At 36.9% G+C, this 17,030-nt stretch overlaps 3 protein-coding genes across 3 annotated transcripts; 2 read left to right on the top strand and 1 right to left on the bottom strand.

Annotated features, from left to right (window-relative positions):
- Positions 1-4,219: 4,219 nt before the first annotated feature.
- On the bottom strand, positions 4,220-8,609 carry tmx2a (thioredoxin-related transmembrane protein 2a). Its single transcript, XM_039648458.2, has 8 exons — positions 8,270-8,609; positions 7,868-7,928; positions 7,669-7,782; positions 7,470-7,546; positions 5,436-5,542; positions 5,303-5,368; positions 4,705-4,834; positions 4,220-4,635 (listed from the first exon to the last, which is right to left on the bottom strand). The coding sequence occupies exons 1-8, from the start codon at positions 8,456-8,458 to the stop codon at positions 4,459-4,461; spliced, it is 921 nt and encodes a 306-aa protein (XP_039504392.2). The 5' UTR covers positions 8,459-8,609; the 3' UTR covers positions 4,220-4,458.
- Positions 8,610-8,612: 3 nt separating this feature from the next.
- Positions 8,613-12,466, top strand: pmf1 (polyamine modulated factor 1). Its single transcript, XM_039648459.2, has 5 exons — positions 8,613-8,873; positions 8,978-9,083; positions 10,289-10,389; positions 11,959-12,154; positions 12,250-12,466. The coding sequence occupies exons 1-5, from the start codon at positions 8,686-8,688 to the stop codon at positions 12,316-12,318; spliced, it is 660 nt and encodes a 219-aa protein (XP_039504393.1). The 5' UTR covers positions 8,613-8,685; the 3' UTR covers positions 12,319-12,466.
- Positions 12,467-13,045: 579 nt separating this feature from the next.
- Positions 13,046-15,671, top strand: med19a (mediator complex subunit 19a). Its single transcript, XM_039648751.2, has 6 exons — positions 13,046-13,393; positions 13,508-13,630; positions 13,771-13,904; positions 14,000-14,096; positions 14,191-14,285; positions 15,394-15,671. Exons 1-6 carry the CDS (start codon positions 13,174-13,176, stop codon positions 15,457-15,459), a joined length of 735 nt encoding a protein of 244 aa, XP_039504685.1. The 5' UTR covers positions 13,046-13,173; the 3' UTR covers positions 15,460-15,671.
- The last annotated feature ends 1,359 nt before the right edge of the window (positions 15,672-17,030 follow it).

The raw sequence follows: 17,030 nt of genomic DNA, 5'->3' as shown, positions 1-17,030 counted from the left end.
AGCCTCTTTTCCAAACCCTCCTCACAGCTATTTCTAGAATTAGACGACATGACAATCTGACAGCTCTGATGCAGCTGCCTTTCAGACAGCACTCGATTTATTCCAAGACGCCCCTAAAGAGAGATCCCCCAGAGCCAAGGGTTGTAGCCTTTCCACAAGCTTTCCATAGAGATCATTTTAACCCAGTGCCCAGTTACAAAACTAAGCTCAAGGATGAGGGGTTTGTGTGTGGAGGTCTAGCTTTACCCCAGTTAATGAGCTGTGCAGAAACACAGCATGGGAGGCCATTTTGCCTTCAGTCCTTCACTTGACTGGATGTATAAATTGACATTTTCTTGCACGTGCATGGACAACTTGCAATAAATGGCTCGATCTGGGATGTTAAACAGGCATAGCTTCTAATTAAGGATCCAATACTGTATGTTCTGCACTTGGCTCAGTATACAATATCCTGCATGCAGACCATAGCTGATGATCAGTATGCGTATTGGATGCAGGGCTGATTTGTGAATGCTTAATTATTTCCTACACTGATTGAATATTCAGATTTTTAAATAATCCTCTATTATAAAATGGGGCAGCACACTTTAAGCCCACTGTTGCCTTGTTTGGGTGCAAAGCAAGCATACTCAAAGTCACAGCTTGAACAGGAGGCCAGACAAGAATCCTGCTGTTTGCAGCACATGGCTCATTATTGAGATTCATCTGCAACCGTCTTTTTGCTGGAAAGCTTGGCAATATGACATGCTATGGCTAAACTGCAAATGCTTGACTTGAACATGCTGATCTGATACCAACTGACAGTGCACATATAGGGGGAAGTTAAGCAGGTGATTCTGGCCTTCCCAGCTGACAGGGAACGTCCTCAGAACTTTAGCAAGGTTTTCTCAAAGTTGTATGAACAGAAATTAAAATTATTCAGAATGATGTTTGCTAAATTAATGGAATGTCTAAAATTAATGAATGCGAAATTAATGAAATTAATAGAATAATTAATTTCGTTTTCTTTGACTTTTAGTTTGAATGTTAACAAGTGTTTTCAACTAAAAGCGTAAAGCACTGTAAAAAAAAATTGGAGTAGGATTTACTTGAAAAAACCTTGCTAAACTATCTCACTCAGAAAATGCTAGTAAATTTACAAAGATTTGCCAAGTAAAAACCTAAACATATTTATCAGTAGCTTTAATTAGAAATCTTTAAGTTAAATTTACTTGGAATATGGAATTAAGTAAACTTTACAAAAAATAAGTAATTTTAACTCAGCTAGTAAAAGGTTAATTAATATCGATTTCCTTTGCCTTTGTATTACATTTCACTAAAACAATAATCTAGAATTTTATTAGTCATTTATATGTGCTTTACTTAGATCATCTAAATAATTTATATATACATTATGTCAGACATTAAGCCTCATCTGAATGCAAACACCTCAATACTTGGTAGACAATACACAATGGCGGTAACATTTGATGGGTCGTTTTTGTGTTTGAATGTGTCATTTTAAGCAAAAAAATTACTCGAAATGTCACAAAATGGCAATTTACTAATACTGACAACAAAAATCAATGATAAAACAGTGTAAATACACCTGGAAACCAGTGAAAAATGAGCCTCATTAATTATTCAAGGTCCAGTGCATGATGGGAACCCCAGTATCAGAAAAGTTGAGTAATTTTTACTTAATTTTATTGAGTTGATTTTTACACTTTCATTTCTACTGGCTTGAATTAAGTACTGATATGGAATTTACTTAGTTTTTTAAATTCTTGTCTGAACTAACTTTTTCAAGTAAATTACATTGGGTTTTTTCACTAGTATTTACTCGACCAAAAAATCATTTTTTACAGTGAGCTTTTTATGAGTTTTGGCCGTTGATTTACACGACAATGGCGTTGAAAACGGTTTGCAAAGTTGAAGTTTTTGAAAACGATACAATTATTGCCTCCGTGTAAAAAAAGAAGAAAAAAAAAACCTGAATCTGTGAACAGGCCAACTAAGTAAATGATCACCCAGCAGTCAGAGCTTTTTTTCAGCAGTCAGATAATTCGTTCAATGTTGTAAGCCGGCGCTACTTCTTTATTTTTATATAATTATTATTTCCAGGGTAGGCCTTTTACATCAAGTAGAAATACATTAGTGTACATTACAAAAAAAAATCGATTGTGTCTCTTGCAACAAATTGCTCTTCTTTGTTTCAAAGTAACTATAGCGCCATTTTGTAGTCAACATTTTAAATACTGCATTCATCCATTTAAACATTCAGGGTCAGTACGATCGTTTTTTAAGGTTGATTGTAAAGACATTTTCATTGTTACAAAAGTTTTCTATTTCAAATAACTGCTGTTCCTTTGAAATGTCTATAAGAATGCTGAAAAAAGTGCACATTTTTTTTAACAGCACGTTTTTACCATTAATAACCAAAGAGGAAAATATCCCTTAATCCTTGCCACTCAAATCAGGTTTGACACTCTAAAGAGCCCTTCATAAATGCCCCCATTTTCTTTGTGAGACACTTGGCTCCATGACATTTAGAATATGCCATCAAACTGTGAAGGATTTCAAAACATCTTCCGCTGTTGTTGTTACCATCCTGCAGCCGGAACTGAACAGCACTCCTTTTTTTTCTCCAAAAGGGTGACAGGCCCCCCCAATGGAGTCATAGAGGCCTGCTCTGATCCGCGCAGCAGGCAGTGCCAGCCATTCGCCAAGTGAAGGTCTGCTGTGTCAGCCTCAATCTGTCTCTGTGTCCTCGGCCGTGCCAACACACTGTCTGCCAGGAGCCATAATGCTACAGTATTGGAGCGCACTTACTCAGACCCCTCTCTCCAGGCTTCAGAGGGAAACGGGAGCAAATAATAAGACTCACAAAGATTCACAAGTCAATAGAGAGAGAGAGAGAGAGAGTGAGAGAGATTGGCTCATTTACAGTACATAACACAGAGACTAATACAGATGGGCTCAGACAGGGAGGATTGTTGTCTTTTTTGAAGCTGTGCACAGGAAACATTGTTTCATAGCCTACTGATCAAAAGTGTAAAATAATTGTGATTTATTATTTTATGTTTTATAAAGAGTTCTCTTATGCTCACCAAGGCTGCTTTTATTAATCAACAAATCAGCAGTAATATTGTTAAATATCATTACAATTTAAAATAACTGCTTTTCTAATATATTTTTTTTAAAATGTAATTTATTTCTGTAATGCAAAGCTGAATTTTCAGTGTCACATGATCTGCCAGAAATCATTCTAATATGATAATTTGCTGCTCAAGAAACATTTCTTCTTATAATCAATGTTGAAAATGATTGTGCTGCTTCATGTTTTTGTGGAAACTCTGATACATATTTTTTTCCCCGGATTCTATGATGAATTGGAAGTTGACTGAACAGCATTAATTTGAAATAGACACCTTTGTAACATTATAAATGTTTTTGCTGTCATTTTTAATTAATTTAATGTTTCATTGCTCATGCTGAATATCATGGCATATGAAACTGATTTCATCCCATACCGTAAACAAGGTAAATAAAGAAAAAACTAGAGCTTTGATTGTGTTATTAACGTTAAGGAGATTTCAATAATGAACTTCATATGAGGTTGCTGGAATTCCCTCATTATAGTGTGTTGATTGGATTTGCTGCTCAATTTAAAGGGAAAGTTCACCCAAAATATTGTAATCTATCAAAAATCATATGGGTTTTGATTTTGAAAGACATGGCTATGAATAAATGATGATAGCATGTTCATTTTTGGGATATTCATTTAAGACTCCGAAATATCAGTAGGAATAACTAATGCTCGAACAAACATGATTTACTCAGCAGTTTTAAACCTTTCAACCTCAAAAGCAAATGTAGCATAAAATAAAGCCTGAGTCAGGAGTGTTCGACCATTTCAAGGCCAAGAACTCCTTGGTGGATTGAGAGATGAATTAGGGACGTCCAGTTAGTAAAACTGACTGTTACATTTTAAATGGCCTATAAAACGCGTATAATGTCATCTTCGTGCATTTATGATGCTGGCATTATATAATCACGGACAGGATGTTATCTTTGGTGGAAGTTAACTTAATATTTTGTTTGTGTTTAAAGCCTATTATATTCTTTAGATCAAACAGTGATTGGCAAACCCCCTGCAGTACCACCCTGACCAAGAGAATAATGCAGTTTAAAAATGATTGTCCTTGTATGTGCAAAAAATAAATGAATGCAAAGAGGCCTAGTTCAAACTGTACTGAATACATTTACTATAAAAGCCAGAGGTCACAATGTGATATATGAAAGCATACACGGCTCTTTGCAAATTGCAGGTTTATGTGTTGAATGTCATACCTTTTAGATTGTTTTCCAACTAAAAGTCGCAGTTAAACTGAGCAGGAAAAGTTTTCCCTGTTAAAAGGGAGAACATGTGTGTTGGGTTCATGATGCTGAAGTCAGGTGTCAGTTCAGTTCTGTGTCTCATTTGTCTTTTTTGCTCTCAGGCTCCTCCTCCTCTTCCTCATGAGGGCCGACTAGCTCCTCTTCTTCAGGATCCTCCTTCAGGGGTGGCTTTGGTTCCTCCGACTTCTCACCCTTGCTCAGTTTCTTATATTTTTGGAATATCTCATTGAGGTTGAACTCTCGAATTATATTTTCCTGTAAAACACACAAGCGAATGTTTTAGAGAAGAATAACCAATCGCTCTGTATATCTTCAGAGTGTTACCTCAGTGAAGCTCCACCCAACAGCCCATCCCTTCTTGTCCACCAGAGGGCGTCGCATGAGTTCTCGGCCACCCTGCAGTAGCAACAGGGAGGGCAGTTGCTTGCAGAGAGGCGATGGGTTCACCTTATACCTGGAATGAAAGCACAGGACTGTCAGTGTTGTCTTTATTTATAACTAGTATAGCAAGATACATCTCTTAACAAGACTGTTGCCAAAAATATGTTGAGGTTTAGGCCAAATCGAAAATGGACAGATTTTTTTATCTATGTAATATTGCAGTATTTATCATCTGTGCCTATCATTAGTTTTTTATAATTCATGTGCCCTCGTAATCTTTAATCAAAGTAGCTTTCAATCTCTCTTGTTGCGTCATCTCTTCTCTGATGATGTGTTTACTGGCACGAGGGCGGGGCAACCTGTCACTCACATCAGATCCACCAATAGCAAACCATCCAATCAATTCCCCATGGACAAAAGTCATTTGTTCATTGTTCGAGAATCCATATCAAAGTTGGATATACGTCACAATATAGGGAAGAAAAGACGATTGCTACTTCTGTTTCATGCTGACTTTGAAGAGAAATAAAGATTACTTTACCTCTCGGCAACTGCTCCGTATTGTCCAATGTCCACTTTTCCAAATTTGAGTCCTAAGCAGCTATATCTGTTGAACACAGGCAAAGTCATTAACCTCATTGAGAGTAGATGTGTGTGTTAGTAGTGTGACTTACTTGAGTGACAGGTCAGCAAAAATGGGGGCAAATGACTGACACTCTGGAGACCAGTTGGCATAAAACTCAACAATCCATGTCTCACGGCCGTCCCTTTGCAGTTCTTCCTGACATTGTGTAGAATAATGTGCACATTTGTTTCAGTTCATGGCATAACATGACATTAAATTAAATAATGAGGAATTCATAGTATTAGCAGAGTTTATACTACTGTAACATGGCCTCAAAAGTCAAAGAATCTGGATCTATATGCAGATAAAAAGGTGTTTAATGGTTCAAAATGTGATACATATCCATGACTTGACCGTGGGACACATGACATGAGACGTAGCTCTTGATATTGACCCGTAACAACATTAACCATGAAAGGCATATACACAAATAGTTTGAAATATACAATTTCAAATAGCTAACTGAAACATGATAACAGGGAACAACTAAACACAAAGAGCAAAATAACTAAGACCATGGATAGAACAACAAATGAACATGAACGTATGAATTGCAAATTTCGAAATAAGACATGACACAGATCACTGGATCCTGACAACTGCAATGTAATGTGAGATGACTTGTATGGCTACTTTCAATCAGTAACGTGTGATATATATAAAAAATTGTATCGGGAATGGACAAAAATTATGGCAAATTTCATGGTCCAAGTGTCTGAAATTACAAATGATTACACTGAAAAGGGGAAAAAACATCTCAATGCTTGTTTTAATACAAAAACAAGAATAGAAACATTAAAACTTTTGGTAACACTTTACAATACGGGCACTAATAAGCGTCAATTCATGCTTAACTAATACTAATAATACTAATGTATAACTAATGATTATTCATTATTGATTACCACATTAGGAACTAATTAAGAGTCTATAAGGTTAATGTATTAGTTCACATGAATTGTTATTAATTAAATATGTAATTGTGGATTAATTCCATAATAACTCATTTTTTTAACAAATAGTGTTAATTAATATGTTAATTACCAGAATAAGCCAAAGCCTTGCATTTCAACTTCCAGGTCATATGACAGGTACACTAATATGCATTAATATATGATTACTTCATTGTTAGTGCAAATTCATGTGCAATTTACTACAGTTACTAAATGACTAGTTAATAATGATGTGCCCCAACAAGTAAAGTCATAACATAATGATACCTTTGCAAATCATTAGCTGATGATTAATTAAAGCAGACAATTGGAAGTTGAAGTGCATAGCTTTGACTATTTGTGGTAATTAACGCATTAATTTACACTATTAGTTAATAAAAATAATAGTGTTTTATACTATTTTTATACGTATTATAAAACGATTAGTTCAAATCCTTGATTCTGATTGGTCAGGAGCTGTGCTTTATTCACAATAAAACACGACAATGACCGCTTCACACAACGGATCTATTGATCGCTGCGCAACACTGCGGTTGTATGTTGTTTTTATTTGAGCTTTCATGCATTTTACACATTGGAACGTTGTTGCAGTTCACGCTCAGGGACTATTTTTTCTAGCGGAAGAAGGCTTTTAGTGATTTTACTTCAAGAAAGTTGCACTAATACATTGCTTTTACTTTAATATTGTGTGGCAACCGTTTTATAAAAGCAATAAGGTACTCGAGGTACTCCGCTTCACGTCGTGAACGCCCTTCAGCCGTTACTTATTCACGATACAGCACAGCCTCTTGTACCTTATTGCTTACATAAAATATGTTATTAAGGAATTAATACACAATGACACATTGAATTAATAGCAATTCATGTATTACTTCATCTATTAATCATATAGACTCTTTATTAGTTGCTGATGCAGTAATCATTAATCATTATGGTTTAGTTCTTCATGAGTTATATATTAACTCATGATTATCTGTGCATTAGTTAAGTATTAATTAATGTATATTAGTGCACCCATATTGTAAAGTGTTACCAAATTTTAATTAAAAAGCAGAAGTTTTTGAGTGCATATCAACATACAAAAGAAGATATTGGTCAAATACACTGAAGTCTGACTGAATTCCACTCACATCTATAGTTGAGTCACTGAAGTATTTGATGTACTCGGGGCCCATGTGGATCGGTGGTTTACAAGTGATCAAGAACACTGCATAGAAAAGGCACAGTATCAGAAGGGTAATGTCGCACATCACAGAATTAGGTACGTAATACTCTTATTTTCCGAATCACATGTGTACTCGTGACTATTTCCAAGTGTGTCATATTTACCCACACACAGCGTGAGGTAGAGAAGGCCAAGTCTCAGGTCCACTCGGAAGAACAGCACCACGTTCGCCACCTTACTGAAGATAAATATATTCCCTATGTGTTGCTCCACTGTTACTGAGAGGGAAAGAGATCAATCCTCAATTCAAATAAAGCACCATCGATGTACACATTTTTCATGAACATCTTGATCTAAACTTACTGGCTCTGCGGTTCTTCATCATGACAATGGCACTGAGAAACATTAAAATCTCCACCTCCCTCTATAAGGAGCAATAATACAAATAATAAACACTTGGGCTATATAATATAAGTCTGGACACATTAGGCTACTATTGACTCATCAATGAATCCTGACAAAAACGAACACATGCATGCAATGATATTTTTAGGCTTTAGAATACCCTTAGAAGATATTGTGTTTTGTTTTATTTACAGGGACAGACAGCACAGCATGCAGCTGTAAGGTCCAATAACATGTCAGTAGCCTATGTTACTTTTCTGTAAGTGTAAAGTGTTATTAAGCTGCAATAAAGTTAGGTTAGTTGAGTATGACAGTTTCCATAGGCTTTCCCAGTGAGTGTCTCTGAGCTGCAGCACTGACCCAGTCGAAGGCGCATGAGTTGTTGTCTTCTCTCTGAGAGGGCAAGTGCTCGCACAGTCCCGGACAGCGACGCACGAGTGGAAACGCCAGGGTCATCAGCAGTGACAGCAGGTAATATGGCCGATAAAACCATTTATAAATCTTTGGAATATAGTATAAAGTGGAAACAAGGCCTCTAATTAAACTCATTGCTGCAGCCGTAGTAAAAACCAACCCCCATGTGGTAAAGGAAAGAGAAGGGAAGGGTAGAAATAGATCATAAGACAGCTGAGGGGGTGAGTGCGGTAATATGAACCTTCAGACCAGATAAACGCGTTTCGAGAAAACGACTTGAACTGGCAGCTGCTCGCTTTCCGTAGTGTGACGCGCGTGTTGTTGGCGGGTAGTTTTGTAAATATCAACAGCTAGGCAGTAACATGGAGGAGTCCGAGAAGAGCAGCGAATCTGTTCCAGCTCAAAATAATGCGGATAAAGTCGGTGATGTTTCGTCAGAAGCATCGACTCGCCGCAATGATTCGGTGAAGTCATCTCAGTCCAAACCGAGACTCAAGCTCTTCAGTAAAGTGATGGAGAAGAGTCTGCAGTGGCTGCTGGACAACGCCAGGTAACCCGGATGCATTCACTTAATTCGCATTCAGACTGGTTGTTTTTGTTGTCTGTTATTAATAAGTTGCTTCAGTGTTTAAAGTTAGTTGCACTCTGTGTCAGTTTCGATAGGTTTTCCCACTGTTTCCAGCCACTGTCAAAGCAAAACCCTCAGCTGACTGAAGCCATGCACAAACAGTTCATCAGCCAACTGCAGACTTTAGTACAGGTAACGTTAATGCACGCACATTACATATTGTTTGTACCGGTATTATATATTTTAACCAGTGTAACGGCCCAGAGAACGTCTAATATGTAACGTTATATATATCCGTATCTAATATCCGTAGACGTCTTTGAACGGCTCTTGTCATTTAGTCGCCCGTCAATGACGTCATATTTAATCTTATTGTTTTTATGGATTGTCTTGTTGTTTTATTAAATTGCACTGTGTATTTTTAACCACATATTTCTTTCCAGGGTGACTTGTAACATTATGTCCAGGGACTACAGATGAACAATAGCCTTTGGCTGATTGTGCTGTATTTACAGAAATGTGTTATTAATGTGGGATGTCCCTGTTAACTAACTAAACAAATAAAATAATATAACATAATCAGAAAGAGCTTAATTTGTAGTTAGGATAATACAGCATTTTCTCCTCCGTACTATATATTTTTAAATAAATTGCGTTCCATCTAGGAACACAAGCCATCCAGCTTATTAATATGATATTCTATTATTGATCTAGTTTACTTACTATAGCAGCCGCCGAGCAAATGCACAGAGTAACATTATAACTTTCACACACTCAAATGTATTTTTTGTGTGATTGTTTTGACCACATTTTAAATTCCTCATGTAAAGTGGCCTGTGTGCGTAGAAATTCAGCACTTGCGACTGTTTCATTAGAAGGAAATAAAATAATGTTTATTTAAGTGTTCAAACATAACAAAGTTCAAGTTCAGGGGTGGACTCAAATTGTGAGGCATTTAAGCTTAATAAAAACAGCAAGGTAAATGTCCCAGGCTCTCTCTCCGCCCTTCTTTATAGCACAGTGATGTTAATAAAACTTTGATATATTAGCTCACCGATGAACACAATTTCTGCATGAGTCCCATCGGACTGCTTTCAATCGGCTGTGGAGGTGAAGACGACAACTCCCATGATTCCACCCTTATTCACGGCATCTTGACGGTCCTAAAATGGGATTAATTTTCTAATTTCTTAATGCAAAATCTAACTTAATCCCCCCACACATTCTTGACAGTCTTAAGTCACATTATCTACACATATCTCACAACAGTTTGGGGGTTACATGGGGGTAATTCAGCAGTTTATTTGATCTCAATGTTGCTTTACATTAGCTGTGTATCTGTGCACAGTTTTAGTAGCAATCATTCTAATCATGTTTTGTGTTGGTAATGTGTTTAGAAAGAAATTGCCACTGTGATTGAGGAGGGCGACCTGCAGGTGAAGCTTGAAGAGTTGGACAAACTGGAGGAGCTTGCTAAAGACACGCCACAAGCTGCATGGTGAGTTCACGGACTGATGCTCTCCCGACTCTTGTTTCTACAATACACACAATAACCAAAGAGGCATTATTCCTACAATAAAACAGGAACATGATAGAAAATAGATATATACAGTTATGTATCGTCTACAGGTATGTATAATGTATATGGGGGAAACAGTGCCTCCTTTTTTTTTAACAGTAACGATATACAACACAATATGTGGACTGTGGAGCTAATTCCTTTTAACTCTTAAAGGGATAGTTCACCCAGAAATGAAAATGCTGTCATCATGTACTCACCCTCAAGTTGTTCCAAACCTGTGTGAGTTTCTTTCTTCTGTTCAACACAAAATAAGAATACTGGTAACCAGACAGTTGACGACACCCAATGATTTCCACTGTAGACAAACAAATACTATGGAGGTCAACATTTTCCAAAATATCAGCAGGAGAATGACACTCAATAGTGAGTAAATTATGACAGAATTTTCATTTTTCTTGGTTTGAACTACCTGGTTTGCAGACAATTTATTATACAATAGAAATCTGATTGTATGGGTTTGATCAATTTACTCTGAATTAAAAAAAAAAAATCTATCTGGATTTTTAAAGAAAAAGAATCTCAGCATATTGTCTGATGCCAAATAATTGTCCTGCTTTTAATGCAAGTACACAACATTTTTATTTAGTACATTCACTTAAGGACTTTTTTCTAGCACATTTTTACCAGATTTTTTTTTCTATCTTGTGTCATTCTTAACTGCTGCATCTTTATATGATTTCTTTTTTGTTTGGTTTGTGTTTTTATTCCTTTTATGCAGCTCTTGTGTAACTCTGTTCAGTAGCTCTTACCATGAAAATAGCTTCGGTACAAGTTCTTGGTACAAATCAGGCCCATTTGTAAAGTTTGTTAAGTAGCCAGTTGATTATCCCATGTTTCCAATTAGACCCTCTTGTTGGTCAAATAATTACTTTTTTTTAATGCCTTAAATTAAAGGGGAGGCATGTTAGATTAATTTTGCATATATTATAGTAACCCAGTTTATTGTTCATGGACTAATATTAGTATGACATTCATGGGTTTGTCTCCCCCAAATGTGAAAACATTGAGCTTCCCAGTTACCACTAAACATTGAGAGCGGTCCGCTCAGATTCGTCAATCACTCTCCAGCTCAACCAATAGTGTGAGTTTGGGGCGTGGCTACTGTTGCAGGCGGAGCCAAAGGGTCTTTAGCCACTGTGAGACCATGACTGAGGCATTAAAAAAGACGTTTAGCTTTTGGGTACAGAAGAGAAAGCAAAAATTCACAGAATATAGACCTTCAATGATTAAACGGGACTCATGAACGCGTCAAAGCGAACGGGGCATTGCGCTGCTATGATGGACGGTTCAATACAACATCATTCGCTTTTTCAGAAAGACAAATGTACCAGGTCTGATGTTTCCTTTGATGTCTCCAGTGTAGACAGCCTCAAACAATTGTGGAGTGTCATGTCAAAAATGCACCTGGTACAGATGGGTTTATTATCTGTCATCCGCTATGAACTAATCGATTTTTGCTTGGTTTTGAACCTTCATGTATTGCAGGCGCCCGAGTGGTGTTCCAGAGCAGGATGTGTGCTGTGATTTAGTGTCATATTATAAGAAGCAGGAGGAGTACATGCGGATCCAGCTGAAGAAACTCCAGAAGGAGAACGCTGCTCTTGCTCAGAAGGTGCAGGCCGGCCGAGACAACATCACACACACAGAGCAGCGCATTGCCTCAGGCGTGGAGGAATGGAGGGTAAGAGGAAAAACTGATTTCCTTGAGACACTCAAACATTTCCATTGCTGTATGTTACCACAGATTCAGCTTTACCTCTTGTTCTCCACCTGCAGGCATCTCTTGAAGATCTGGAGCCATTTGTTTCGACTCTTTCCTCATCTGAAAACTTCGGGTCTCTCTAACATCCACAGTCTAAATATCTTTTTCTCTCTCTTTTTTGGATTAAGTGAAGCTTGAGTATGAACTTACTGCGCATCTGCATGGTTTATTGAGTTATTACATGCCATTAGTATGTGTATACTCTATTCATTAAACATTTCATGCACTTTTTATGAGTTATGTTTCATTTGTCTCGGTGTTAAAGAATAAATGAAAAATACATAATTTGCTGTTACTGTAGTATTCAGAAGAGAATCATTCCAATGGACAAGATTGTAATATTTAAATAGAAAATAACTACAATTATTATTGCTATTGTAATATGGATAATTTTGACAGTGCTATGTTACCAGTTTTAATAATATAATATTGCATTTATAGAGAGCTGTAATATTGGTGGAAATTTGTGCTCTGGTTATTGTTTGAGAATACAGCCCACAAGCATGTTATGGTCTTTAAAAATAAAAATAAATAAAACATGCTTCAAATTATTTTATCAAAAAGCCCATTGAGATCTTTTCTCAAGTTTGCAATGTTCCATTTGTTTTCTACTAGGGAAGTCAATGGGTGCCGAAACTGTCCGCTAACCAACATTCTTTAAAATATTTTCTTTTATGTTCAGCAGAAGAAACTGAAACTCAGACAGGTATAAAACATCATGAGGGCATGTTAACATCATAAGACATTTTTGAGTGACCTATCCCTTTAATAAAATTGAGTGCGTTTGTGATAGTGTCATTATGGTACCGCTGTTGTTGATAATGTGAGAGAGCTGCTTGATGAACACAGCACAAACCCCGTGTGACCGGCAGCAGTTCTGGCCTTTTTATTTGAACTTAGTTTTATAAAAATATATAAATGACTTAATTCCAGTAGTTATGACGGAAATATTTTCATCTTTGTTCGGACAAAATGATGCACAGCCACCCACGGGGCCAGCGGCTTTGGGGTTCGCCCCCGGAAAACCTCCGCCGCCTATGCCGCCCAACCAAGCGCCTGTGGCGGCTCAGATTCCAGCACAGCACGGGGATGAGGGGCCTACACTGCGAAAACCTGGAGCCATGAACGAACCTTTCTATTTACTACGAGAACTGCCTGGTAAATACTTCTGATGTGTTTAAGAAGACCTTCGAGTATATGTGTGATTTGTAACAATGTTATGTAACATGATATACTGCATCTGGATCAGCTCTTGTGTTTGTTTTGTTTCAGTTGGAAACGACCTGACGGGAAACACGAACCTCATCACGCACTATAACCTGGAACACGCGTATAATAAATTCTGCGGCAAGAAAGTGAAGGAGAAACTGAGCAACTTCTTACCAGAGTTACCAGGTAAAGCAATTGAGAGAGAGAGATGCATAATAATATCCAATGAATTCCGTGAAAGATCTTGCCACAAATGGTTTTGACACATAACGTTACCGTGGTGTTGTTATTATAGTATTTTGCCAATAAGATGTGATCTCTTGCAGGGATGATAGACTGTCCAGGGGTTCAAGATGGCAGCTCTCTGCGCTCTCTCATAGAAAAAAATCCGGTCTGTGGAAACTCTTTCAGTCCACTGACAGGAGCTCTACTCACTGGATTTAGACTACACACTGGCCCGGTAAACTAGTTCACAAGTAGTGAGCTGCATGCCTAGACAGCATATTGTTTAAACATCTTAAAGCTTCATGTTTATAGTGTTTGTGTGTGCTGTAGCTTCCAGAGCAATACAGACTGATGCACATACAGCCGCCAAAGAAAAAGAGCAAACACAAACACAGACATCATCGACCGCAGGATCCTCTACCACCAGGTGACGTACTAACCCGAGACATTTTCACATGCTGATAGTCTCTGCGCATACGTGCATGCATTAACTTGGCCTTAACCTGCGTTTTCCTGGGCAGAAACCCCTTCAGAATTAGATCCCAAGAAGAAGAAGAAAAAGAGGGATGATGACCCTGATCGCAAGAAGAAAAAGAAAGACAAAAAGAAAAAAAAGGTATGAGATTGAGCAGAACGTCAGGACAAGCTTACAACGGTCCGACTGGCAAAGTACTTTTGAGCAAGATTGGGTCTAGGACAGACTATATATATTTTTGTATAAATAAATACAGTAGTAATTCATGTATAAATACATAAACTTTGGAGGCGGTTTAGCTTCTGTGTAAATGAGATGCAGCCTTAAACTTTTCCCTTGTCAAGCAAGAGTATTTATTTCATAATTTAAAGTTGCAGATTTTGTAATTTCATGTTTTCATTTGTTCATTTATATTCATAATGTGTATATTTAGCTTTAATTCTGCCAGTTTAATCAATGTGTAAATGCACTTTCTGATTGTACGTATTTGTTACAGCTTTGTAAAGAATTAAGCGATTTTATATATATATATATATATATATATATATATATATATATATATATATGAAGAGTTCAGATGCAAAAGCCTCTAAATGCCATTTGAAATTTTCTTCTTTAATGATGATTTTTATCAAACTTGTATATTTAAGTTCAGTAATTTCACTTAAATGGCAATGAGGATTACCTATTAATTGTTATTTAAGTGAAATTACTGAACTTAAATATACAAGTTTGATAAAAATCATCATTAAAGATGAAAATTTCAAATGGCATTTAGAGGCTTTTGCATCTGAACTCTTCATATATATATATAAATATAATAAGTGTTACTGTTAACTAAAACAACTACAAATGTTTCCATTAATGGTTGTAAAGATAAAGTAAAAATATTAGATTAAAAAAATAAAAATAAAATGAGAAATAAGGATATAAAAATTAGATAAAACAAACAAACAAAATAAAGGTTTAAGTACTAAAATTAAAACCAAATTAAAAATAAAAACAAAAATAAAACAGACTAAAAATAATATAAATACATTAAAAACGTGAATAAATATTAAATGTATATGCTTTAATAGTATATAAATAATACTATAATAAAAAATACGATATTTTTTTTTGTCTAGAATCTTGAATTTTGCCTAGAATCTTGCTAGCCATTGTAAACTGCCTTGAACAGTCTCATTTGTAGATCCCAATATGTTCTGTGCATGATTTTGAAACATCTGCTTTACCCTCTTTTTCTCAGAATCGACACAGTCCTGATCATCCTGGTCTTACTGGATCTCAAACCAACAGCAACAGCCTGAGATAGAACGTGTGTGTGTGTGTGTGTGTGTGTGTGTGTGTGTGTGTGTGTGTGTGTGTGTGTGTGTGTGTGTATGAAAGCATGTTGAACAGTGTTAGAGACCCTGATATGGACCAGTGTGTTTGACTGATGCTTACAAAGACTTGATTGTTGAAGATGTCTGCCATTTTTTTTTTCTGAATATAAAGAAAATCTGAATGAATAAACTTTGTTCTTTACACATGCCTCCAATGAATTTGTTTTCACAGCATGATAGGCAGTAGAAAAAAATAACACATTTCTAGTCAGAATAATTAGTTTAGCTCTAAACAGCTCTAATCTAAAACCACTTAAAAACATTGAAACAGTCACACATTATTCAGTCAGGAGAGGGCAGTGTTGGACAAAAAACAGCCACAATAAGCCAAAAGTGTGTGTGTGAGAGAGAGAGAGAGAGACTTGCCAAATAAAAAGTAAGGACGATGACCACCGGACCGGGACAACATTTCCCAAGTGGTGCTGCTCAGTGCAGAGCCACATATTTGAGTAGTAGTTGTGCCTGGCTGCAGGTCGTCAAAGTAAGCTGACAGGAAGCATACAGAGAGTAAAACTGATAAAATCAAACATTACTTTAAAAAATCGTACCTTGTGACATGACACTCGCTCCTGGAGGGCCACTGTCCCTGCAGAGTTTTGCTCCAATTTCTACTGATCCTGAAGACCTTGATTAGCTTGCTCAGGTGTGTTTGATCAGGGTTGGAGCTAAACTCTGCTGGGACAGTGGCCCTCCAGGACCGAGATTGGGGAACCCTGGACTAAACAAACACTGCATATACAAACGGGAATGGCAGTTTACAGTTTGGGCTGGAGTGTCTGAAGGCATCGCTTCCAGCTTTTTTATGACAGTCTTTGCTATTATTTCTGATGTGATTTGAATAGATAAAACAAAGTGACATAAACTTTAAAGCCTATTTATCAATTATGCTGGATTTATCTTGCAAAACGATTTGAATTGTCTGAGTAACTTTTATTGTCTGTTCATAAGCTGCTCCAAAATTAGTGCAAAATGGCATATAATATAGCCTGACCCCTGGAATGGTATTGGAGGATTTGCCTTTGCGTATAAGAAATACGGCCTTAAATTTTCACCTTGTTATGACAGAACATAATATTCATATAGAACATATATTAATTCAAATTTGTTTGTAATTTATATATATATATATGTATTCACAGCACTGTCTTCCCTCCCCCCCCCACCCCCATCCCCCCCCCCCCCACACACACACACACACACACACAATTTTTGATCCAGATCTTGTATTGACAATGCAAGAGTCCAACGCTCTGTAAAGTCTCCTCCAGCACATCACAAAGTAGACTTTCAGAATTTAAGGTCTGGTTTAATTAGAGGAGCCAATTCCTGTGTGACAATGATTCTTGCTCCTCACAACCATTCTTTCACAATTTGAGCCTGAAGAGTCTTGACATTGTCATCCTGGAGTATGGCTATGGGGTGTCCTACTCTATTTTATACAGTCTATGGTCTTATTGTCTTCCTAACATCATAATCACTGCAATTATGATCCAATCAGCAT

This window comes from Pimephales promelas, chromosome 9, assembly GCF_988280905.1.
Source record: "Pimephales promelas chromosome 9, fPimPro1.hap1.1, whole genome shotgun sequence".
Taxonomy (NCBI): Eukaryota; Metazoa; Chordata; class Actinopteri; order Cypriniformes; family Leuciscidae; genus Pimephales; species Pimephales promelas.
Note: the sequence above shows the minus strand (reverse complement) of the source record. Positions and strands in the feature narration are given on the sequence as shown.

Bases quoted from the DNA above. Each gene is read 5' to 3' on its own strand.
- med19a (XM_039648751.2), top strand. From the start codon at position 13,174: ATGACGGAAATATTTTCATCTTTGTTCGGACAAAATGATGCACAGCCA. The intron at 13,631-13,770 runs GTAAAGCAATTG...GATCTCTTGCAG, and splicing joins CTTCTTACCAGAGTTACCAG to GGATGATAGACTGTCCAGGG. The intron at 13,905-13,999 runs GTAAACTAGTTC...TGTGTGCTGTAG, and splicing joins TTAGACTACACACTGGCCCG to CTTCCAGAGCAATACAGACT.
- tmx2a (XM_039648458.2), bottom strand. From the start codon at position 8,458: ATGAGTTTAATTAGAGGCCTTGTTTCCACTTTATACTATATTCCAAAG. The intron at 4,835-5,302 runs GTAAAGTAATCT...CTTTCATTCCAG, and splicing joins TACGGAGCAGTTGCCGAGAG to GTATAAGGTGAACCCATCGC. The intron at 4,636-4,704 runs GTAACACTCTGA...TGTGTTTTACAG, and splicing joins TTGGGTGGAGCTTCACTGAG to GAAAATATAATTCGAGAGTT.
- pmf1 (XM_039648459.2), top strand. From the start codon at position 8,686: ATGGAGGAGTCCGAGAAGAGCAGCGAATCTGTTCCAGCTCAAAATAAT. The intron at 10,390-11,958 runs GTGAGTTCACGG...CATGTATTGCAG, and splicing joins GACACGCCACAAGCTGCATG to GCGCCCGAGTGGTGTTCCAG. The intron at 12,155-12,249 runs GTAAGAGGAAAA...CTCCACCTGCAG, and splicing joins CAGGCGTGGAGGAATGGAGG to GCATCTCTTGAAGATCTGGA.